The sequence below is a fragment of the Bubalus kerabau genome, chromosome 7, assembly GCF_029407905.1.
Source record: "Bubalus kerabau isolate K-KA32 ecotype Philippines breed swamp buffalo chromosome 7, PCC_UOA_SB_1v2, whole genome shotgun sequence".
Lineage (NCBI taxonomy): Eukaryota > Metazoa > Chordata > Mammalia > Artiodactyla > Bovidae > Bubalus > Bubalus kerabau.
This window is the reverse complement of record NC_073630.1, coordinates 92,710,083-92,736,816: the sequence shown is the minus strand read 5'-3', so window position 1 is coordinate 92,736,816 and position 26,734 is coordinate 92,710,083. Positions and strand designations below refer to the sequence as shown.

At 37.9% G+C, this 26,734-nt stretch overlaps 1 protein-coding gene across 1 annotated transcript; it reads right to left on the bottom strand.

The window, feature by feature from the left end:
• Positions 1–4,952: 4,952 nt before the first annotated feature.
• AFP (alpha fetoprotein) lies at positions 4,953–26,112 on the bottom strand. The gene is made up of 15 exons (XM_055587486.1): positions 26,028–26,112; positions 25,504–25,555; positions 24,420–24,552; positions 22,208–22,419; positions 20,306–20,438; positions 18,863–18,960; positions 17,303–17,432; positions 15,264–15,481; positions 13,542–13,674; positions 12,922–13,019; positions 11,870–12,008; positions 9,643–9,866; positions 8,336–8,468; positions 5,668–5,722; positions 4,953–5,085 (listed from the first exon to the last, which is right to left on the bottom strand). The coding sequence occupies exons 1-14, from the start codon at positions 26,110–26,112 to the stop codon at positions 5,678–5,680; spliced, it is 1,833 nt and encodes a 610-aa protein (XP_055443461.1). The 3' UTR covers positions 4,953–5,085; positions 5,668–5,677.
• Between the last annotated feature and the right edge of the window lie 622 nt (positions 26,113–26,734).

Genomic DNA, 26,734 nt, shown 5'->3' with positions numbered 1-26,734 from the left:
TCCAGATATCTTGCAATTATATATTATCAATTTAATTTTATACCATCAAGCAATTTTCTGAAATCTCCCTTAATTCTTTGAAAGTGGTATCATTGGGAAGAGACAAATTCTTTGTACAGTAATCCTCCAGTCCTGAGGCAGTAGGGAAAGGTTGGAAGAGTCATTTTTTTAAAAGTGACTGATCTATACTCCGGGTTTCCCTGGTAGCTCAGATGGTAAAGAATCTGTCTGCAATGCGGGAGACCTGGGTTCGATCCCTGGGTTGGGAAGATCCCCTAGAGGAGGGCATGTCTATGGAGAATTCCATGGACAGAGGGGCCTGGAAGGCTACAGTCCACGGGGTCGCAAAGAATCAGACACATGGATTCAATCCCTGGGTCAGAGAGATCCTCATAAGGAGGTCATAGCAACCCATTCCAGTATTCTTGCTTAGAGAATTCCTATGGACAGAGGAGCCTGGCAGGCTACAGACCAAAGTGTCACAAAGAGTCAGACAGGAGTGAAGTGAGCATGCACACACAGTCTATACTCAGCTGCTTTCAACAGTTTGTAGCCCAGCAGGAAATTAGTCCTATCCTAATGTTATCCTGTAGACATCAAATGTTTGGATTTTGCAGATATGATTAAATTAAGGATCTTGAGATGAGGATTATCCCATCTGGGTCTAATCCAGTGAGAGGTGGTTTTAAGAGAAGGGCAAGGGGAGATTTGAGACAGAGAAGTGGAAGGAGAAGACACAGACACACAGAGAGAAGATGATGGGAGAATGGAAGCAGAGACTAGAATGCAAGCCCAGGAATGCTGAAGCACCCACCAGAAGCTCAGGGAAGCACTGCCCTGGCAGTGACCGCAGGCCTCCAAAACTGTGAGACAGAGAAAACTGTTGTTCCAAGCCACCCAGTTTGCAGTAGTTTGTTACAGTAGCCACAAGACACCAACACATCCTCATTCTATACCCTAACCAAACCCTAAGAATCTTTAACCTCCTCAATGGTTTCTTATGTTTTTAATGTTAATTTCTCAGACCCAGGCTTCTCCTTCTCCCCAGTGTGACTTTTAGAAAATGGAGCTGGTGACTCCTCTAGGTTACCACCATGTAAGAGAATACAGCCCATGCACATGTATTCATCTATATACCCATCAAATGTGACCTAATGCCTATTATGTTCCAGGCACTATTCTTACATTGAGAATAATAGAAGTGAACAAAACAGAGGAAAAGCCCTGTCCTCATGGAGTTTACACTAGTGGGGGTAGTCAGAAAATAAATAAAATCTACTGTATATGAAAGGGTGATAATTGGAGTGGAGAATAAGGATAGGTATCTGATTTAAAATAGGACAGTCAAGAAAGACTTTTCCAGCAGATGACAATGTAGAAGCCTGAGGAGGTGATGGAGCTTGTCTCCCACATATCTGAGGGCACAATTTCCAAGCAAAAAGAATCACAGCAGCAAGTTAATTGGAAATTAATTGGTAACTTGAAGAATATCCAGGAGGCCACTGTACCTGAGCAAAGATACACAGTGGAAAAGAAGAAAGAGAAAAGAGCAGAAAGCTATTATCATGCAGAATCATTATAGAGACTTTAATCTGAGTGAGATGGGAAGCTACTTAGAGATTTTTTTTTTAAAGATTTTATGATATGAGCCATTTTTTTAAGTCTTTATGAAATTTGTTGCAACATTGCTTCTGTTTTATGTCTTTGCTTTTTGACCCTGAAGCATGTGGAATTTTAGCTCCTGACCAGGGACTGAAACTTCACCTCCTGCATTCAAAGGAAAAGTCTTAACCACTGGACCCCAGGGAAGTCCTGCTACTAGGAATTTTAAGTGAAAAAGTGGTATACTGTACTTCAACTAAAGATCACTACAATTACTAGGTTGAGCTGGCAATGAGGCAAGGGTACCTTGTAAGGAGAGCAATTAAGCTGTGGCAATAATCCCTCTGTGGCAGGACTGTGGCTTGCACTGGTGGTATTGGGAAAAAGTCAAATTTGGGGTGTACATTGATAGAGTCATCGGGTTTTGTTCATAGATTGATTCTAGGGATGATGCAGAAGAGCAGAACCATATATGGCTCTAAGGTTTCTGGCCTGAGTAACCAGAAAGATGGACCAGACAGAGGGAGACATAGATTTGGGAGTTTAGTATAAACTGTACTAAGTTTGAATTGTCTTCGCATTATCAACATGGAGATGTTAGGGAGGAAGCTGACACAAGAGCCTGGAAATTAAGGGGAAATAAAGCCAGGTTGGAGATATAAATATGTGTTGTCAATATTTAGATGGTCTGACTGTACTAAGTTTATATGAGATTATCACTCCAGTATTCTTGCCTGGAGAGTCCCATGGACAGAGGAGCCTGGCAGGCTACAGTCCATAGGGTTGCAAAGAGTCAGGCAATGAAATGACTTAGCACTCAGTAATTTCATGTTTGGGAAGAGCAACTCTGGGATACTGCAACATTCAGAGGTCAGAGAATTGCAGAAAATGTAGTGAAAAATATTAAGGAGATTCAATCAATAAAATTGGAGGAAAATCCAGAAGCCAACAAGAAAAATGTTTCAAGGAAAAGGCAGTGATCTAGTGTGTCAAATTCTCACAAGGTAAATCAGGTAACTGATTTTACACCATGGAAGCCATTGGTAGCTTTGACTAGAAAAGTTTCTACCTTGTGTCTTTATTTATTTATTGTTTGCTTAACTTGGTTTTTTCTAAGAGGTAGAACTGTTGTAAAATCTCCAATTTTTTGTTGTATTTGTGTCAATTCATCCTAATGCTTCAAAAAAATTTTTTTTCCTTTATATATGTCCATGAAATATAATTTGGCTCATATGTTTTCCAAATAGTTTAATCTTACTCGAACTTTCCCCTTAACAATAAAAAAACTATCTTCCTGTTAAATGCTTTTATGTTGAATTCTACTTTATCTTACTGTGATCTTTAAGTTAATACGTTTTAGAATTACACCAAAATCAGGCAAAGTCCACAGATATTGCAACAGAATTGAAAGGAAAATGTGAAGGACAAAGCAACTGAGTTAGAACCAAAAGCTCATTTTATTCCTCTGAGCAAATGTTTTCTTCAGCAGCAGAGGCCAAAACATAAATACACCTTTTAGATTTCTATTCAAAATCTAATACAATTAACAGCCTCCCTACTCACAGGCTGATCTTTTGTCACCACTTACTGACCTTGTCCCCCGCTACGCTTTCCCCTGCCCCTACTCCCCATATGCTGGGCTGGATGAAGTATAAGCTGGAATCAGGATTGCTAGGAGAAATATTAATAACCTCAGATATGCAGGTGACACCACCCTTATGGCAGAAAGTGAAGAACTAAAGAGCCTCTTGATGAAAGTGAAAGAGAAGAGTGAAAAAATTGTCTTAAAGCTCAACATTCAGAAAACAAAGATCATGGCATCCAGTCCCATCACTTCATGGCAAATAGATAAACAGTGGAAACAGTGGCAGACTTTACTTTGGGGGGCTCCAAAATCACTGCAGTTGGTGACTTCAGCCATGAAATAAAAAGACATTTACTCCTTGGGAGGAAAGTTATGACCAACCTAGATAGCATATTCAAAAGCAGAGACATTACTTTGCCAATAAAGGTCCATCTAAGTCTATGGTTTTTCCAGTAGTCATGTATGGATGTGAGAGTTGGACTATAAAGAAAGCTGAGTGCTGAAGAATTGATGCTTTTGAACTGTGGTGTTGGAGAAGACTCTCGAGAGACCCTTGGACTGCAAGGAGATCCAACCAGTCCATCATAAAGGAAATCAGTCCTGAGTTTTCATTGGAAGGACTGATGCTGAAGCTGAAACTTCAATACTTTGGCCACCTGATGCGAAGAACTGACTCATTTGAAAAGATCCTGATGCTGGGAAAGATTGAAGATGAGAGGAGAAGGGGATTTCAGAGGATGAGATGGTTGGATGGCATCACCAACTCAATGGACATGAGTTTGAGTAAACTACAGGAGTTAGTGATGGACAGGGAGGTTTGGCGTGCTGCAGTCCATGGGGTAGCAAAGAGTCAGACATGACTGAGCGACTGAACTGAACTGAACTGAACTCCCCATCTTCCATATCTCATGAGATATCTCCTTAAAAACTAATTACTCTGCTTACATATTATGTTCATCCCCTGGTGCCCATAACACTTTGTTCAAACCCTTTGTGGTAAAACCCATGAGAATCCACTCAATTCTATATAGTATGCATGTCTTGTTTGATCGTCCATGTCTATACGTTCATTCATCATGGTTTGTAATAGTTCATGTTTTCCTTTTTCATGCATTTGCCTTCTTCTTTACCCATTCATCTTCTGAGACACTTAAATGTTTGTCTCTGCCAGTGTGACTTTCCATAGTCACAACTGGTCTCACCCACTCTTTCATTCTCTCAACAATATGTTGCTGCCTTTATAATATCCATAATCTTGTTGCATTGCTCTTAGTTGCTTCCTTCTTTTCTTGAGCAACCGCAGGACAGTGACCGCACCCAGAACAGGACCTGAGACACAGTGAGTGTTCAACAAATACTTGAAGAATCAAAAGAAATAATAATAATTGGTGACAGTGTCAGTTACTGTCAATCAAAATGACTACAGTAAACACTCTGTTTTAAAAGGTCTATGAACAGAGAACTGAACAAGGTTAAGAAAAAAGTAGATGTTAAACTAGAATACTTAAGTGATATTTAATGAACAGTATGCCCTGGAAGCACCAAATAGTGCTTTACTTGGGAACATTTGTTTTAGTTCATTGTATAGTTTAGTCTTCAGTGTCATAAATCCATCCTTGAGTAGTTTTAAACTTCAGGGACCAATACTCAGTGCTTTGTGACCAGAATCTGCTTCTGACAATGGTATACAAAATGATTTCAAGAAATTATCTACATGTTTTCATAAATAAGCAGGCTAGGAAAAAGGAAACATTTGAAGGTATTTTATTTCTGTGATAGGGAAATCTCACATAAAAGTCTTCATCATTTCTTTAATTCACAAAAAGCACAAATCAGTTAGAATTAAAGGGAAAAATTCACACCAAACAAAAATAAAGACTTGTTTTCTTCTCTTCCTCCTGTAACAAGAATAAAAATATTATATAAATATTAATGAAATTAATAGGTGCAGTAACAGGTTTTATTATTTTGCATCAGGTGTGTGTGTGTATGTGTGTGTGTATGTGTACATATATCAGATCTGTATCAGATATACTGATAGGAAGGCCTCCGGATGGCATTCTCTGAAGCCTGTGAAAAAACCTAAAAGAATTTTGAGTTATTCAAATCACCAGTTTAACATTGTGAACATTATCGTGTTCCAGGCTTTTTAAATTTTTTTTCTTTTTTTACTGAATTTCCCTGATGCTGGGAAAGATTGAAGGCTGGAGGAGAAGGGGACGATAGAGGATGAGATGGTTGGATGGCATCACCAGCTCAGTGGAGACAAGTTTGAGTAAACTCCAGGAGTTGGTGATGGACAGGGAGGCCTGGTGTGCTACAGTGCATGGGGTTGCAAAGAGTCAGACACGACTAAGGGACTGAACTGACTGACTGACTTAAGAAAGTATTTAATGCTAGCTCTTAGAATGCATTTCGCTATGGATCAATATTTGGGGAGAATCAACATTATAGTTAGCCTTTTCTGAATTTTTTGTTACCTGAAGTAATTTAGACTCCCAAAGCAGCACGAGTTTTTGAAATCAGTGCTGGACCCTGAAAATTAAAAATAGAAAAGAATAATCAACAAACTAGTGACTATAACAAAAAAGAAGCAGGTTCACAGATATAGAGAACAAATTAGTGGTTACCAGTGAGTGGGGAGAGGAAAGAGGGAGGGGAGATAAGGAGGGAGGGGAGATATGGAGGGAGGAGAGTAAGAGGTATTAGGTATAAAATAAGCTACAATGATATATTGTACAACCAGGGGGATATAGTCAATACTATAAATGGAGTAGAACCTTTAAAAAATTGTGAATCACCATACTGTATACCTGTAACTTATATAATACTGTACATCAACTACTAATAAAAAATGAAAAAAATAAAAGTAAAGTCAATCAATAAGACTCATCAGATTAAAAAGTAGATGACTATGCTAGTCACGACACAGTTAACTCTCTACTAGCTAGGGGTAAATTCACAGGTTTATAGATTAAATGGATTAAAATAAAGATTTCCAACTCTGATGTAAACAAACTGGGACAACGGAAGCCAGAGGTGGAAAAAATCCTCCACTCCAATCAATAGTAGATCTTGTATTTCCTATACCAAACTTCCGGAGAAGGCAATGGCACCCCACTCCAGTACTCTTGCCTGGAAAATCCCATGGGCAGAGGAGCCTGGAAGGCTGCAGTCCATGGGGTCTCGAAGAGTCGGACACGACTGAGAGACTTCACTTTCACTTTTCACTTTCATGCATTGGAGAAGGAAATGGCAACCCACTCCAGTATTCTTGCCTGGAGAATCCCAGGGACAGGGGAGCCTGGTGGGCTGCCGTCTATGGGGTCGCACAGAGTCGGACACAGCTGAAGCGACTTAGCAGCAGCAGCATCAGATCAGATCAGTCGCTCAGTCGTGTCCGACTCTTTGCGACCCCATGAATTGCAGCACGCCAGGCTTCCCTGTCCATCACCAACTCCCGGAGTTCACTGAGACTCACGTCCACCGAGTCAGTGATGTCATCCAGCCATCTCATCCTCTGTCGTCCCTTTCTCCTCTTGCCCCCAATCCCTCCCAGCAGCAGCATACCAAACTCCAAATTCTTACCAAGCCTCATCCTCTCTCCTTTCTCTGAAAATCAGTCATAGAAATCGAAAGATTTGCAGAGGAAATACTACTATACTACTATTTGTTAATGTTCTCTACCTGTAAATTAATGTCTTCTCAGAACAGAGGACATTAATCTTTTTGTATCATATTTATCATAAATAGTTTACATAAAATCTATTTTATCTAGTTTTATTTGATTTTGCTATCTGTCCCACCCACTTCAACCAAAAAACACAACACATACTAATAAGAACACACATTGAAACACACATAATTATATTATCTATTGAAAAACTCAACATTTCTAAATATTATCAAATAACAAAATATCTAAACTTCTATATTATGAGACAGTCAAATAAAAGAGCAAAAGGTGAAATATAGAATATCTTTTTAAAATATGTTGATGCTATATTCAACGGAGAAAGCAATGGCACCCCACTCTAGTACTCTTGCCTGGAAAATCCCATGGATGGAGGAGCCTGGAAGGCTGCAGTCCATGGGGTCGCTGAAGGTCAGACACGACTGAGCGACTTCACTTTCACTTTTCACTTTCATGCATTGGAGAAGGAAATGGCAACCCACTCCAGTGTTCTTGCCTGGAGAATCCCAGGGACAGGGGAGCCTGGTGGGCTGCCGTCTATGGGGTCGCACAGAGTCGGACACGACTGAAGTGACTTAGCAGCAGCAGATGCTATATTCAAATGTATTTAGTAATACAAACTTGAGGCTTACAAAGTGTAACCAATTTGTAAATCCAGCTAAAACTGCTAAATAATTATATTAAGATAATCCTTAATTACTACTCTGTCAATATTCAAAGGCTTGCTCCTAAATGAATTCAATATACTTTCTATAAATATTCCCCCAATATCCTGTTTGCACAATTAATTTGCAACTAAATCCTTTTCATCCATTTGCTGAATTGATAAATTTTAGGCCAGAAGCCATCTAAATTATCATCAGTTAATTATATATTCACTTTACGGTTTTCTCCACTAGGAAATAAATCAAAATTACTAACTCTCATTATACATTCCAAACTGCACTTCTTCCTAATATTTAGGAAAACTATAGATCCAACCAGTCTATTCTGAAGGAGATCAGCCCTGGGATTTCTTTGGAAGGAATGATGCTAAAGCTGAAACTCCAGTACTTTGGCCACCTCATGTGAAGAGTTGACTCATTGGAAAAGACTCTGATGCTGGGAGGGATTGGGGGCAGGAGGAGAAGGGGACAACAGAGAATGAGATGGCTGGATGGCATCACTGACTCGATGGACGTGAGTCTGAGTGAACTCCGGGAGTTGGTGTTGGATAAGGAGGCCTGGCGTGCTGCGATTCATGGGGTCGCAAAGAGTCGGACACGACTGAGCGACTGATCTGATCTTATCTGATGACTATTTTTAAACATTATAGTCTTTCGATCTGTTTCTAAATTAAATATAAATATTTCTGGCATTATTTTAAAATTATACATTAGTGAGATATTCTTTTCATTTTTCATTACAGAAAATTCCATATCGAGTGTTTGAGTATAAACACGAGCTGCACCTACCTCTTCTGTAAAGCAGACTTCCTGCTCTTGGCTTTGGCAGCACTTTTCCAGGAGGCCAGAGAAATCTGCAACGACAGTCTCCAGTTGTTCCTCTGTTATTTGTGGCTTCTGCTTCACAAGGTTAATGAGAAACCTGTTTCAAAACAAAACAATATATAAGAGAAACCTGCTTTGCGATGGTATTTTTCTAAAAACACTTAGTAGAGAACTTTCAGAGCTCCAGCAATCCTTGCTCTACATCCTCATTCCATCAATTATCACCAGACTTACCACATATATTTTGTCTAATATTTATTAGAATGACTGAGGCTAGAACCATGCTAAATGTTCCACTGGTCTTGATTTATGCAGATTATAGGTGAAACACTACTTTATAGTTCCACCATATGTAGTGAGATAGCAAGTCTTCTTACTTGCCTAAAATATCCTTTCTGATTGGTTCTCTCTGCTATAATATGTCTTATCTATGCTCAAAGGCTCCAACTTCCAAACCCCTGCCATTCACAGTTACCACACCCCTACCTGAACACTGCCCATCCTAATTGCCTGTACTACACATTTAGTGCTGAAATCCAGGGGGGTCACACAGAGTCAGACACAGCTGAGCGGCTGAACAACAACAACACACTTAGTAATACAGTCATGTTGGAATTCACATTAACTGAAGAAATGGGAGAAGCTTGCCAGAGGAGGCAGCATTCTTGCATGCCTCAGATTGTGACAGAAAAAAGGGAAGAACAGGTTTTCCAAAATGAAGGGAGACCTTTTACAAAGCATGGGAGTATTAAAATGCATGGAAATTGGGAGAAATGAATTCCACTTTGCATTACTATCATCATTACAGAATGCATCCCACGATGAACTGAAATGTGCATTCCATTTCCTAACACCCATACTTCATGGTTGAATCAAATATTATGGTTATTTTCTTCAAGGAGCAAATAGTGTGGGAAAAATGCAAAGGCATTTTTCAGTGCTTGTGTTGCAAGTACCCAAGACTTCCTATAAAGATATATCCTAATTAATCCTAAACAGATTGCCCCCTTTTTCTCAATCCCAAAACTCATCACAACAATAGTTAAAATGGAGACTCTTTTTACAAACAGGAACACCTGCCCCCAGTGAATTTTTCTAGACTAAAGGCTATGAAGACACCGAGACAAGACTATTTTGAAAGTCACTTTAAGTGCTTTGGAGTAATAACGTTCTCCTGCTGAGCCCAAGAGTGTTGGGTGCGTGAGGTAGAAATCTCCACCACTATTTAGTGTTGTCAGTCTTCTCCATAATAGCAAATAACTATTTCTTACTGTTGCTTCATTGTCTGCAGTGGTACACCCTGAACTTGGCATAGATCCTTATGGAAGATGAACTTGTCATCGGAGAATGGCGGAGGCACGTATGTCTCATCCACCACCAAGCTGCTGAAGCATGGCCTCCTGTTGGAGTATGAAGAGGTGCAGCACTGGTCAACACCAGGGTTTATGGGATTCTCTTCATGTCTGATGCATAAGTGTCCTATAATAAGGTCAGCCTGGTTAGGAGAGTGAGAGAGGAGAAAGCAAAGAGATGGAGCATTAACCAGAGCATTGATTCAGGAAAATTGTTTCAGTAATGCTTAATGTCCAGTAATATTAACATTACAGGAAAACATGTTGTCTGTATCAGCGTATATGCTGCCATATTTACCTTTACCCACTTGTTTGGGATAAACTTCAGCTTTTAGTGACCTATGTTCCACAGGTGATATGGAAGACAGCCCCTTCAGCTATGTGTGTCAGCTATTGAAAACACATTTTCAGTTACATACATACTTCCACAGGGGAAAAGTCTCTGCTCTGACCCAGGAAATCATTACATGGCTTATCCTTTCCGTGTATATTTAGTTGAACTTTCCATTTTCCTTTTGGGATTCAGAGAATCTTTTTCTGTAGGTAAGAATAGCAAAACCTAACCTCTTCACATAGTTAATACATAAGTGTCAGTCGCTCAGTCATATCCGACTCTTTGGGACTCCATCGACTATACAGTCCGTGGAATTCTCCAGGCCAGAATACTGGAGTGGGTAGCCTTTCCCTTCTCCAGGGGATCTTCCCAACCCAGGGATTGAACTCAGGTCTCCTGCATTGCAGGCGGATTCTTTACCAGCTGAGCCACAAGGGAAGCTCATAGTCCTAATTGAAAAGAAATAAGGCCTGCGCGCGTGTGTGTGTGTGTGTTTGTGCGTGTGTGCGCGTGTCCTTAAGGCTTTCTTCATGTAGAATTCACCTACCTTCCACACTTCAGAGATACCTTTTTTTATTATTTCAAAAAAGTTTTTAATATGGACCAATTTTAAAATCTTTATTGAAGTTTTGATAATATTATTTTTGTTTTATGTTTTGATTTTTTGATGGTGAAGCATGTGGGATCTTAGCTCCTCGACCAGGGATCGAACCCATACCCCCTGCATTGGAAGGTGAGGACTTAACCACTGGACCACCAGGAAAGTCCCCAGAGATATTTCTTAAGCACTTAATAATAACTTGTATAAGGGCCAACATATTTTGTATGCATACTATGTATCACGCTAGTGCTGAGCGGGTCATACTGATTATCTCACTTAAGACAGCCCTTGACAACTTCTGTTCTCAGACGTCAGATGAAAATTCTCAAGCTTAGTGAGATGATCAGCTTTCCCAGCGTGACAAGACTAACAAGTCCTGAAATGGGACAGGAATGGAGGCAGAAGGCCCCCAGAAACTATACCCTGAAGCATTCTATCACCTTTGTCCCTGCATCCTCCTAATATGTGGGATTCCATAAATGACAAAGATGACAGTTCTTAATTACAGGAAATTTTCTTTTTACTTCTAATCTTTGACAAAAAATTCCAGGACATGAAGACTTACTAGCAATTAACCCCTCATCATATAAAAGAGGAAAAATGGGAAAAAAATACACAATTTTATTCATAATTGTGACTTTAAGGGAAAACATAATGGAAAAAATTAAACCTGTAATCATATGTATGACACCAGTGACGTTAAAAAGTAAAGGTTATTGGCTTACCGACTGGAAAGTCATTTTATTATTCAGAACGTGGGACTACCCTGTTCTATACCCAGTACCCTGTTAAGGGGGATAAACTGTCCCTACTATCATCATCATAAAAATTAAACTACAAAAGACAAAAACATTGATATGGCTAAAAATAAAATAGAGATTCTGAATCTGTCAAACCTGAAGCTTTTTCAACATTAGGTATTTGGTGAAATCATGAATCTAGTGATGTGTCAGTCTTTCGGTCATCCCTGTACATAAAGCTTGCTCAGAAATTGTTGAATAGACTCACTGCCATTCTAGAAGGACAGGAAGCCTGACCACATGCCAGCCATTCAGAGCTGAGTCCTTACACCCCTTCAATGGCAACTAATCAAGCAAGTCCAAGAAAGCTATCTCCGCATTGGTTCTTAACCATTTCCCCCAAATGGGAACCATAAGGCTATTTCAAGTCCAACAGAGCAGAAACAGGATGGGGCCAAACAGAACACTCACCACTCCCTCGCCACAGGCCAGCTGTTTGTCCTCACTGAGATGGCAACAAATGGCTCCTGCGTTCGCCATTTTCCTGGTCAAGGCCATCAACTCAGGTGAGGTTAGCTGAGGAGCCTTCTTTGTGTAAGCAACAAGAAACCTGAAAGAAGCAATTCCCACCAGATCTTGCTGAGTCCTTCACTTGTTTCTGGATCCCCCTGCTGCTGCTGCTGCTAAGTCGCTTCAGTCGTGTCCGACTCTGTGCGACCCCACAGATGGCAGCCCACCAGGCTCCCCCGTCCCTGGGATTCTCCAGGCAAGAACACTGGAGTGGGTTGCTATTTCAAAGACCCCCTTCTGGCATCAGAAGGCATTAATTCAGCTCATTTATTTCATCCACATGGTGCCTGGACCAGTACTGGGGACGCATTCACTCTGACACTCACTCCCTACGCTCCTGTTACACCAACAGAAAATTGGGAAATTAATTGGGAAATTAAATGGGAAAATTAACACTGGGCAGCAGGCTGACTCTATTCCCACCCTCAAAAGTTTCCTTGAGATGAACTTTGATCTTTTGGTGTTTTAACTTTATGATAGAAGGGGTATCCTTACTGCAAAAATCCACATGGTTTGGGCAACCCAAAGCCAGACTTTGGAGGCCATCTTTACAGGCCATCTGTTGCTCCTTAAGAGAGGGGCCTGGGGAAGGCCGCCTGCTGGAACAGGAAACTGGGTTTTGGACAGTGGAGCCTGGTGGGCTACAGTCCATGGGGTCGCAAAAACTCGGACATGACTGAGCAACTGAGCACACCAGTCCAACTAGGTGATGAAATTAGCATAGCCATGGGTGGTTAATTTAGATAAATCTTTCCCTCATCAGTTAATGATTTTAAATCACTTAAGTGTTAGGCACTCAGTCATGTTCGACTCTGTGACCCTATGGACTGCAGCCCACCCGACTCCTCTGTCCATGAGATTCTCCAGGCAAGAATACTGTAGTGGGCTGCCGTGCCCTTCTCCAGGGGAATCTTCCCATACATCACTTAAAATATTCTTTAAACAAAGCATACGCATTTTGTAAGTAATATTCTCCTAATTTCTGAAAGAGACCACAGCTTCGCTTTGCCAGGGCTTGGCTCTCCTGGATATATTTCTCCAATTCTTCCTCCTGAAAATACAAGCATTATTATACATGTTTTTTTCTGTCTGTACAAGCAACTTTATATGTAAAATTTGGCCAAATAATATCTTATTCTATTATGATACCAATCGTAGAGAAATCACTTTTAGAGGGTTTCTTTTTACTATTAAAAATGAATTATGAGAATTAAAGAAAATGGACTTTAGGGATTTAAGTTGAAAATTGTGTGAACCACAAGTTATTGTATGACAGAACTCAATCCTTGGGTAAAAAATTTACAATTCTTTCTATACAAAATTCTTGCCTTTCTGGAGCTATTCAAAAGGAATATTATTTTTATTCTGTGTATAAAAGAACTTTCAGTTAAAACATTTCTAAAAAAAGCCAAAAGTTGTTGACTACCAGTTAATCACTAGCTAGATAGCTATTTAATAGCTATAACCACCTAACAACTCATTAGTAACTAGGTATTTTCAAACAAACAGCACTTTCAATACATGATATCAATCTAGTTTTTCAGATTTTCCTTAAAAAAACTGAGCAATTTACCCCTTTATCCTGGCATTCAGAAGGGTTTTCAGACTGGGAACACTTCTCCAGTAATTCCTGATATCCTTTAGCAACCCTTAGAATTATTGGAACGGCAAGCTTAGTATGTCTTCTTGAATATTCATATGTAAATCTGAAATATGTGTGAAAAAACAAGTTATTGGAATTAAGAGACAAATTATTCTTCTGCTATATGACATGCAGGAGTTAACATTGAAATAAATAAAGCTAGAAGTCAAATATGATTTCAACTATATGCATGGCAAAACTATTAATGAAAATTATGACCCCTCCAATTGTTCTAAAATGGTATTTTGGTTTCTTTTGCATCATTCGCTTTGGCTTTTCACTTATGGGCTTTAAATGTATCCATCCAACAAATATTTTTCCACTGCCATCTCTGTGCAAGCATTTTCTTTAAGCAGGAAGGTTTCAATAATGTATAAGATAAAATGCCGGGCCTCTAAAAAGCATGCATTATAGGGAGACAGAAACAAATAAGCAATAGGTCATCTAATTTAAGTAGTGCTAAATCGATGAAGAGAAATAAAAGAAGACGGAAAAGGGTGACAATTTAGAGTGTGTGGTCAAGAAAAGTCTCTTTGAGCAGCTCTTTTCAAAGAAAAACCTAGTTGAAGGAAGCCACACAGAATGTTTGAGGAAAGATCATTCTTGGCTGAGAAAATTTCTACTGCGAAGAACCTTTCCAACTGAAGAATTGCTTTTAAATGAACAGCTTCAGAATGTATGAATGGGTAAATTTAAAGAAAATTCTTGAATTTACTGATTTTATTCCCAGATTGTAGAAATAGGTCATATTAGTTCTGCCTCCAATAATATTGTCCCTGAGTTTCTGAAATCTAGACTTTGTTCTTGTTTGCATAATTTAATTTAGCGGTGCAAACAGTGTGTGCCTGTGTAATTTTAAGGCAACAATAGAGTAACATCCTCTGGGATTATTAAAAAGAAAATTGCACCATTATTTTCATTACCACATTAAAAGCAGACTCTTAAATTTAGAAAGACTTTTGGAGATCATTAAGTATAATGTCCTAAGAGCTGCACAATCCCTCCTGTAATAGTGTCCATTGATACACACTGTACAGTAAAGGAAAATGTACTAACTTAATTCCCCTTAAAAGCTCATTCCCTTAAAGGCAAATAGAATGAGAACATATCCTGTAAATTACAGTTATTAGGGCCATACTGCAAATATCTTTAAATGCATTTTTATTTTCTTAAAAAAATAAAACATATATTCAGTAGCAAATAAACTGCTACTGTAAAGGCCCTTCTATCTAGCACTATCTATTAAGTTGTACTTGAGGGAAAAGTTTTTAAAACATGCACAGTGAAAATGCACATTTTTAATTATGAGCCCTTCTTATTACAAAAATATCTATAATCTATTTGGAAAACCAACAGTGATCTTTATATGAGCAATCCATACAAGGATGATAATGCTTCTGATTCTAGAGAAATTGATATAAAACAAAATACATCCTCATAAGCAAGCCAGTGAGCAACAGCAAGGGTGAAAGTCTCATCAGTTTAAGAGATCCCATTCTTTATTCCCTTGTTAACTGCCTAACTATATTTTGGCTTAGAACATTCTAGAATCATCCTCACATACTGAGTTCAGAAACCATTTCAACAACACAAAGCTGTCAGTCACATCATAATTCTTACTTGTGTGAACATAACATTTACAGAGTGTGTTACCTTGCCATGGAGAGATCTTTATCCCTTGAAGAAAGTTGGTTGAAATCTCTCTCTCCTAAAAACCTATTTACATTTGGAGATAAGCCTTCAGGTCTGTCATCATTTTCTGCATGAATTATGCAATGACCAAGTTCAAGTGTGGTGGGCAACTTGCAGCACTCTGCTATTTGTCTTGACAGAATATCTTGTTGGGAACATATGTAGGACATAACTCTTTCCTGCAATAGAAAAACAAGTCTAAGTTTTAAAAATTTATTCTTTAATTCAGGATCTTAAGGTCAATCCCAGGAAGGAAAGATGGAAGGAAAAAGACATTTGCCTTGTCTCCCTTTTTATGGTAGGGCTTTCTCCCTTCTGTCTCTCTTCACGTCTTTCCACCTAACCTTGTTTGTTCAATTCTTCTTTTCATACGTGTCAGGTAAAATCTATTTTACCCTCATAGCAAGTTTTTAAAAACAAAATACAAATGTATGCCTCAAAATGAATGATATGCATGTTGATTCATATCTTTCTATTAGTATAGAAATGTGCTACTAAACATTTGTTATTGATGGCATATCACGGAGAGCAAAAGATTCATTTTTAGCAAAACAATCTGCAGTAACCCATTAGGACCTCCAGAGGGCAGTCTATAGACAATGAAATGTTCAGGGCATGTAAGTGACCAAGAAAGAAGCTGAGCTTCCATGTCCCTCTCAGAGTCCTGAAAATTCTGTGCATTCTTACCAGGAACAATTAGAACCATTATTCAGCTGTTAACATCCAACTAATATACCATACTTAAATTATTTTTTCCACCTTAAAGGAAAAGGATGGTTATACACTCCAAAAACTGAAAAAACTAAATTTTAGGAATGACCATACCACTTAGTAAAATTGTCAACTAAAACTGATACAAAGAGAAAAATGTTCTTATTACCATTCTTAATATGAAGGTAAGTGCTTCTAAAAGGAAAAATAAATGAGATAGGAAAACTGCCTTGGAGGCAGCATTCCTAGTTCACTTTCCCCAACTCCCGACACCAAGATTCTTTGCGTGGGCTCAGTGTCACCCTCAGGTCTCCCCAGCAGCCTTGGCTTTTTGCTGACTTCAAAGTCTATCTCAGATAAACTGCCATTGGACTGGTTGAAATGAGCATTTTACCCTCACTTTCAACCTTCTGGAAACCACGTTCCAGCCCTGGTTTCAAGCCATCTAAATATCAAGGAACAATGATTTTAAGCCTCCTTAAAGAAGAAGGTGTATCACAGGGGACCAGAGAGGGAGAAATTTGGAGACAGACAGGCCTAGTGCACAACATCTAAGAAGCCAAGGGTGGCCCAAAATAGATCAATGCCACACTGCTTAAAGCTCAACTGACTATGGCCTGCTTGAGGTTCTGTTTTGGGTGTATTTGTTTCTGGGTTTTAATCACCTTAGAGCCCTTTATTCACACCTTTCCTTGATGGCTAGCTTTTTACTTTGTAAAACAGTATTTTGTGCTGTTTTTATGTTTCTTATATTATTTTGTTGTATTCATGTAATAGCTCTATGAATATAATATAGAGTGCCTTCCATGTGCCAGGCATTGTACTGGTGGCCTACAGAAATAACAGCCAACCAAAGACAGTCCCTAATCCCAACGAGGTCACATGTCTTATCTATCCTATCAGACAGTAAATTCCTTGAAGTCAGCTTGCGTCTTCCTAATAGGTGATCCCAACAGTGGCTAGCACATAGAAAGTATTCAATATATACTGTCAATTGAAAGTACAAATGGATGGAAAAACAAATATATTAACAGTAAAGAGTCTGCCCATCCTCAATCCTATGTGGAGGGTTCCCAAGAGGTTACCATCTCCTTTCAAAGTAAAAATGAATGGTCTAGCAAGAGGAGCCTATGCTTGAAGTAAAAAACAAAGTCAGCAAAGACGGTTGTTCACTGTGAGCTAGTTACCACACCTATGACCAACTCACAACAGCCTTCTCCCATTTAGAATGAGAGCAAGAGAAAGAAAAGAGAGCAGAAATATCTTTTATAGGAGGCAAAACTCTTCACCCCATCCTGCAGACACTCCAGCACGTTTCCTTTGCAGCATTCCTCATGTATGTGGGCCACATCCATGACCAGTTTCTGAATTTCAGTAAAATTAGCTTTGGGAAACTTTTGACTCACTTTAGTAACAGTTCTAAGGGAAAAAAAGAATTAGAAATCAATCATAGCTATCTATCAAGATGAAATAACATGCATAGGTAGCCCCAAATGCTGAAAGAGTCATAGCAAGAGACATAGTCGTGTCCGACTCTGTGCGACCCCATAGACGGAAGCCCACCAGGCTCCCCCATCCTTGGGATTCTCCAGGCAAGAACACTGGAGTGGGTTGCCATTTCCTTCTCTGATTCCCATATTTGACCTCAAAGTCTCAGTTGTGAGGATTCAGACAATTAGAGATTACTGACATAGCAGACAAGCAGATGTGATGGAAATAAATCATGAAAAGGACCTAGAAAAACTTGGTTCTGATGACCAGTAATGTGGTCTTGGGTAAACTGCTTTAATCTGACCGGACTTCGGTTACTCGTGTCTGAAAATGAAGAGGTTGAACTACATCATGAACTACATGATGATTCAGTTGTTTGGGTTTTGTTTTTTTAATATTCCTCTCATTTTAACAACAAAAAGTAGATAAATTAGATACATAGATGATAGACTAGATAGGTAGATAGATACACAGATACATACATACATACAATCAAGAGAAGAAAGAGAGGGCAAATATGCTAAGTATAACAGTCAATTGAAAAACTCCTAATTTGCCTCTGAGCTTTTTTAGCAGCTGGGACAAGAAAACAGACTTCAGTGAGTTATTAACATATGCTTTCATCAGTTAGGAAAATACATGCCAGTTCTTCAGAAATGACAATTTTGTTTTCCTCTGGACAGCAGATTCTAATATTATTGCTTCAAGTGAATATTTATAAAGAGCAACAATTGGCATAATGGACTTTTATAGCAGAGTAGGAAGCAGAATTAATATAAAAAATGTTTTGTTAAGCCAGAAATTTTAAATGATACTTAGAGAAGGCTAATCTACTTTGTAGAGAATGCAGGAAAATAATTATAACCTGGAGGTATAAATAAGTTGAAGTCCAGAACTTGAGTATCTAAAAGAACAGGTAAGTAGCATAAATCTCTGAAGCCTTCTCTAAGCGTTATCTCGTCGTCTAGACTTAAGAAAGTTTTAAATAGCAGACTGATCTGTTGTTCTCCCCATTCCTAAGATTTCATGATTCTAATCACAGTGAAAAGTGAAAGTGAAAGTCACTCAGTCGTGTCCGACTCTGCAACCACATGGACTATACAGTCCATGGAATTCTACAGGCCAGAATACTGGAGTGGGTAGACTTTCCCTTTTCCAGGGGATCTACTCAACCCAGGGATTGAACCCACGTCTCCCACATTGCAGACGGATTCTTTACCAGTTGAGCTACAAGGGAAGCCCACAGTAGCTCTCATCAATGGAAACTTCATTCTCTACAACAGTATTAACAAGAAAAGTGGACTCAAATTACAAAATGGAAGTTTTACAGGTATCTTCTAGATAGAGCTCAAACTTACATGGCTCGGAAGGTCCGGGGTCCAAATTTTCCCATTACTGCACATATATGCTGATTTAACAAACTGCTTTCTCTTAATTCTTTTGTAATTGATGTTACCTAGACAGAAAAACAAACAAAAAAAAAGTGTCAAGAAAGAATGCATTTTCCCTGTTAGACTCTAATAATTAGAAAAACAACAGGTACAGCTAACGTATTTATTGTTGTTTAGTCACTAAGTCATGTCTGACTCTTTGTTACCACACGGACTGTAGCCTGTCAGGCTCCTCTGTCCATGGGATTTCCCAAGCAAGAATACTTGAATGGGTTACCATTTCCTTCTCCAGGGGATCTTCCCAACCCAAGGGTCAAACCCACGTCTCCTGCATTAGCAGACGGATTCTTTATCACTGAGCCAGCCACCAGGAAAGCTCACAGATAAAACATAAAACTCTACAAAAACTCTGCTAAAAATTATAAATATTTTTAAATTATTTATTTATTTAAAATATTTAAAATATTTATAAATTATAACTATTTTTACAAAACTTTATTCATGCTTTTTTCTTTTAGATGGGTTTATATACATCTATGCCAGACAGATTTATTAAAAGTAACTTAAAACAAAAAAACTGCAATTTTTATACTTGAGAATGAATAAACAACTGTAATTTTGAACAAATTGAAGCCTGATAATTTCTTAAGTGGCTGCTCAGTCACAAAAAGTGAGATTGCATCACAGCCTGACATTCTAGGAAGAGTCACTGTCCTTAGGAAATTTTTATTATAGGACTTTCAATTCAGTTCAGTTCAGTTGCTCAGTCATGTCTGACTCTTTGTGACTCCATGGACTGCAGCATGACAGGCTTCCCTGTCCATCACCAACTCCCAGAGCTTGCTCCAACTCATGTCCATCGAGTTGGTGACTTTAAGCAACAAGTAATGAATTGTGGATGTTATTCTAGCTCTCCAAACCTAAGAAATCTATTCACATCTCTAAATTTAAATTTCCTTGTTTGTTAAATGACAGTAACACTTCCACTTCAAATTTATTCTAAGGTTTAAAAGAAATAACAAATATAAAGCATTTATCCTACTTCTCTTTCACTTTTTTCCCTCTTTTCCTGCTCGTTTTCTCCTCTTCCTCCTACCCCATCTTCTTTCACCTTCTACTCCTCTCCTTCAGTTATGTTATCACTTCTACCTCTGTCTTTATCCCATCAAACTTACTTCCTTAATAATAAAATAATCATTGTCTGAATGAATGGGTGGATAAAAGAATGAATTAAAAAAAAAAAAAACAGCAAACCCAGGTTTTTAGCCCAAAGAATAGCAGACTACTGAAATATATCCTATTCTGAAAATGATACTCTATACACAGAGCGTATTTCTAACTTTTTTTTGGCTTTAGTCAGTCATAATCAGATTGAAGTTATTGGTTCAGATATCCCTACAAATATAATACCTTTGTTTCAAAGCATTCAGTGGCATTTTCAGCTTTGCAGCAATGTGGAATAATTTTATTGTATTGAGTAGCCACAGAAAGAATTGTTGGTGCATACAGGACAGGGTGCCTTCTTGCTATTTCATAGATGTATCTGAAATGAAAAGGAGCAGTAAGATTTACAAACACATTAAAATAGGACTGCTATTGCTTGGAACTGGACGCTGGAATTGTTTAAAGATTAAGAAAATCGTCATTTTTTTCCACTTGCTGTCAAAATTTTCCTCACTAAAGATCTTCCGGGGGAGGATATATATATATAAATATAAAATTATGATTGCTATACATTGATGTACAGCAGAAACTACCATAATATTGTAAAGCAATTATCCTCCAATAAAAATAAATAAAGATGCTCCAAGAAAAAGAAAAATCTGACAGCCTGTCCTACATTCTATTATGAGAACAAACCAGGCAGAACCACTGACTGTGATTCTTATTAAAGTATCCTTTTCAAAAAGTCTACTCAGATATGTTTCCAGAATCAGTAAGGCCAGACTTTCACTAAATAAAGAAGAAAGGTAAAGTATTTTTTTCTTATCAGTGCAAAATGGGATTATCCACCCTGGCAATCAGTGTAGCAGAGATGTTCTAAGGGCAGGTTCTATATTTCTCTGGATTAGGCACTACCAGGGAAGATAGAAGTGATTAAGAATTAGACACAGGCTTCCCCAACAGAGAACCTGGACTCAAATACTTTCTTGGGAATGTACTAGCTGTATGCCCTCATACAATTGCCTTAATTGTCTAAGCTTCAATCTCCCCATCTGCAAATAAGAAGAAGGAAAGAAATCAAGAGGAAGAGGACAAGGAGAATTGATAGGCTGTTTGTGAGCATCAATATGATCATATGTGCCAAGCACACACGTCCCTCAGTTCAGTTCAGTTCAGTCGTTCAGTCGTGTCGGACTCTTTGCGACCCCGTGAATTGCAGCACGCCAGGCCTCCCTGTCCATCAGCAACTCCCAGAGTTCACCCAAACTCATGTCCATCGAGTCGGTGATGCCATCCAGCCATCTCATGCTCTGTTGTCCCCTTCTTCTCCTGCCCCCAATTCCTCCCAGCATCAGAATCTTTTCCAGTGAGTCAACTCTTCACATGAGGTGGCCAAAAAAAGTATTGAGGTTTCAGCTTTAGCATCAGTCCTTCCAAAGAACACCCAGGACTGATCTTCTCTAGAATGGATTGGTTGGATCTCCTTGCAGTCCAAGGGACTCTCAAGAGTCTTCTCCAACACCACAGTTCAAAAGCATCACTTCTTCGGCGCTCAGCTTTCTTTACAGTCCAACTTTCACATCTATACATGACCACTGGAAAAACCATAGCCTTGACTAGACGGACCTTTGTTGGCAAAGTAATGTCTCTGCTTTTGAATATGCTATCTAGGTTGGTCATAACTTTCCTTCCAAGGAGTAAGTGTCTTTTAATTACACACGTCCCTAAAACATACTAAGTGCTCAATAAATGCTAGACATGCTTATGTATCTTAAACATTCCTGGATGGCTAATTTTTTTTTCTGAGCAATTTGATGAACACAAAATACCAAATGTTTGGCTCTAGAAGGAGTCATTTGTGCCATAGAAACATTGGACAAGCTAAATATTATTCTTGGGCAAGCTAAAATTAGGAAAAACAAGGTGTGTCTAAGAGACTAACAGCTGGTGGGTCTCCTGTGTGGGCTACACCTATCTATTTACCTGTTGTGGAGACAAAGTTACATTTAACATTGCTCACTTAATTTCACAGGGCAAGAGTTCAGAAGATGCCACACAAAACATTTTTTTCTCCATGCATTAGACTACATTCACAAATTGCAGAATTTCTAGATTCTGATTGGCACTGCTCTCTTTCTGGGGTCTTACCTGTTTATGAACAGCTCTCTATTTTCCTTGTACGATTTACAACTTGTGACAGGTTCCAGAACTGGAAAGGGTGGAATGGAAGCTGGAGCAGCCTTTTTGTGTGCCAAGAAACAGTCATGTCTTTCCTCTCCAGTTCGGCTGCAGCAGTCTGAAAGCCCATACTTTTCAGGAATTTCCTTTTCACGGCAAATTTCTTCCAGAAAGGCAGATACCTAGAAGATTTATTTGTAATGAAAGACAACTAGCTTTACCTAAAAATGCTGCAAAATACATGAAAAGTCTTCTAATATCTAGAATCAGAACTGTGGATTAGGAAAATAATTTCCCCCTACAAATTCCAATATATTTAGTTTCATCCTGATGGGATAGTTCTCTTTGCTGTGTTTGGAAAATGGAATTTAGTTGCCAACCTTGAGTAATACACATGACAAAATTATTTTGTCTTAAAAGCAGGACACAGATACTCCATCTGATATTCTTGTGATAAGACACTGATCTAAAAGTTGGAGATTATTTTCAGACAAAAATCAAAATAATTTGAAATGGAATAAGAATAGCCTCAAATACTTTTAATGGGTCTAATTATACATTTAGCTAAAATGTTTTAGGGAATTCCCTGGTAGTCCAGTGCTTTAGGACTTGGCACTTTCACTGCTGTGGCCAGGGTTTGACCTCTGGTTGGGTAATTAAGGTCCCACAAGACCCACAGTGTAAAAAAAAAAAAAAAAAAATTAAAATGTAGATTTTAAATGTTTAAAATCCTTCTTTGTTGCCTTAATTTTACCAAAATCAGTTGATGACACCAATAGCCTGATGAATGCCTCTGAGAATTATGTGTGTTTCACTCAATTAGGGACATTTTTTATTTAGCTTTTAAAACTACTAATATTTAGAGAATCCTAGAAATAGTAACTAAGACTTCCATTTCCCAATTTACATAAAATTAGGTCTTCAGGTTTACAATGATAAGTCACTATTCTTAGTGACTTATCACTAAGTCACATCCAAGATGTGATCACATCACAGCACCTTGGATATCTCATTGGATGTAAAGTTGTGATATAACATGCATTTTGCTTATTTTACATACATTTTTAGACTATCAGGTCAAGTCAAAAATAGAGATGCCAATCAGGGACTTTTATTAAGTCATCAGTTTCAGAGTTATAAATACTTCATATCTTTAAAAGGGCATCTCCTTTATAATAATGTAGATGCATCATCTTTTGGCTATTTCATTAGCTCCATCATGACAGAGGATTCTCTGGGCATTTTGTTTCATAATTGGTAGCTCTAATTATTTTAAAGTTCTTAGTTATTTTCTATATTGAGATAATAATAACCAATAATAACTGTAATTTATTGATCTTCTACATTAGGGTATCCTATTCTAAAAAAGTAGTCATTGTTAATCTGAAATTCAATTTTAAGAGGGCTTCCTATTTTTTTGTGGTTGTTTATTTGTTGAATCTGGTGACCCTAATCTGTGCTATGCTCCTCACATTTGCTATAGTGTAGAGTCTAATATAATGAAGCCATTGAGGATGTTAAATCCTGGTTGTGAGTTGCCTTTAAGAAAATTACCTAATCTCTCTGTGCTTCGGCTTCCCCAACTGGAAGACTTTCATCTGCCCCCTAGGATTATGGCAAATATTTAATAAATTAGCATTTGCAAGCAAAGCTGATACTCTGCCAACAAGGCCTACCCAAAATCTCTTGGCTCACTGAACATTCATTCTGATTCATCAAAGCTATGCTCCACGTCACAAAATATTTTGACTATCAATAGGTACATAACATTCCCACCAAGAATGGCTGTCACACTGTTTGCTTAATAAAAATTAACTCCTACTACTCATCATATCAGTCTCCATGACAATCCAGAAATGGAAGCTATTATTATCACTCATTTTATAGATAAAGAAACTAAACTCAAAGAAGTTTAGTAATATGCCCACAGTCACCCAGATACTCTGATTTCAGAACCTTAGCTCTTAGTCCCCATGCTTATAACATCTCTTTACAATAGACATCCATTGTTTTCTCCTCTGCTCTCTCCAGTGAATCAGAATTAAACCTCCTCTCATAAAACAGGTTTTCAAATAATTCAATGTATTTATTTCTTAAGCAGTCCCTGCATCTTCTCTTTTGCATGCTGAGTTTTAGTCAAATATCACAATAATTTTTTAAAAAATTATTGCTATCCACTCACCTGGTTCTCTAAACACCCAGCAGGTTGCTTACTGCCAGTGGGTTTCTCTATTATAGTCAATACATCTTTCACCATTTGACTTACTTCCTCGTAAGTGGCTCCTTGAACAGACTGGGCAAAAAATATGGTAGCTCTAAAACAAAAATATATATGAATGCTTAAGAAACAGACTTCTGTCATTCTTTTTCTCAAGGTTAGTTTTTGGGTTTTTTGTTGTCTGCTTATATTGTAATCTGCTTAGGGGATGACTTTTGCTAAATATGTATATAAATTTTAGCCATCCAGAAGAAATGTCCATCTTCTTCTTGTCTCTTTCCCCCACGAATACACATATATCTGTTAACAAAGCAAATAAGTGGATTTCCCCTATGAATGGTTCCTCCTTTCATGGTCATCTACCCACTGCAATGTATCCATACTTGAAGGTATCTATATTCTTTGTAGTTTGTTGTTTTGTGTGTGTGTGTGTGTGTTTAAGCAGAGAATTAGTCAGTAGACCTTTGCCTGAGTCTACTCCCAGGGTGATCAAGATCTGATCATGGATTAACCCAAAGCATTACTATCACAGGTTTCTGTGTGCAATCGATATCCATACCACATGCTTTTAAAATCATTATTAGAAACTTCAGAAGTATGGAACAGAAAGACAGCATTCAAGAGAACATACCTTCTACAAATAACCAAAAATAGAACATTTCACCTTCTACTATCTGTTACTAGGATTAAGCAGTATTCAGATTAGAAAATATGATACTATCATCCTATTGGTATTGATGAGAAAAATTCTTGAATTCATAGAGTTACCATCAATCAGACATTACTCTTCAAGTTCTAAAATCTGATTTTGTTTGTCCCATAGATCTACAAGGAATCTAGAGGTTGAGGTGAACATCTAAGGCATGGGTCAACCATTCAACTTTTTCAATATCAATTTGATATTCAACATAAATAATTTTTCTTAACATTGTCTTGTTTGCTTTTACATTTTTAAAAACTCATAGAGCTGTCTAATTTTATTCAATTATCTAAATTAAATTTTCATTGCTGTACATACTTAAAGTGCATTTATACAAACAAAACTTACAGGCCAACTAAATTTGTCCCTGAAGAACATGGGGAAGAATCCAATATGGAATCTGGAAAGCAAGATAAATTTCATGAAAAATGGTGTTTTCAACTGCAGTCAGGAAAGGCATCATTGCTAGATATAATGTTTGTGTCTCAGTTAGAACTATACAATTTTAGAACTGAGAAGACATTAGGAATCATCTATCCAAATATCTTAATTTTGTACTTGGGAAAACAAAGAAGCTTAGAAATAGAGTTAAGCAGAATAATTTATAGTAGACTTAACACTAAAATTCAGTTTTTATATCTTCCAGTGTTTTAACACTATTGAACTAGTCACAGATAATGTTAAACACTGCCATGATTTTGTAAAACTCTTGTACTCTTATAAAGATATAAATTTATCATTCATTTTAAGCTATTCACCAATGAAATATGTATCCTCTATGTGGAGCAATATGATAAATAATTCAAAGCAAATGAATAAATACAGATTTAAGAATTTTCATGTAGAAAAAAGAAAAACACAAAATATCTTACCTATTCCATATGCATTTTTATGCATTGTTCTGGAATCGCTAAAATTTAGTAGAAAAAGTAAAAAGAATGATACCACCCACTTCATGCTTGCTAGTTATTTTGTCCTCGGTGGTAATGATTGGGGCAGAATATTGAAAACTGAACTGAAATTCTTTTATAGTCTTCTCTAGCAAGGCCTGTTAACTAGTAATCTGTTGCCAGTACATCGGTTACTTTATTTCCTTACATTCCAAATAGGATGACTTGCTAATAATTAACAGCACAGGGATTATTTGCGTTTTATGTTCAAGGACACAGACCTTCTTTGGGTGGAAAAAGGGGAGGGGGATGAAACTTGCAAACTCATCCCATTTTGCAAATATAACAAATATTCTTCTCAAACTACAGGCATTCAAGAATGTGACTTTTCCCTAAATTGCACAACACAAGTTAACAGGGCCATAGATAAAATGGCATCAGATTTTGTATGAAATTCAACTAAATGCACAAATTCATTACTGCCTTATAATCAGGACAGTACAATGTCATGATTCAACATGAGGGCTTGGGGACCAGGTTTGAATTTTTGCCCTGCCACTTAGCTACAAAACTTTGGACAAGTTGTTTAACTTTTCTATTTTCATCATCTACAATATAAGGAGACTATAGAATTCTTTCATGATTAAATAAACTACTGGGCATAAATAGCTAAGAATAGGGCCTTGCAC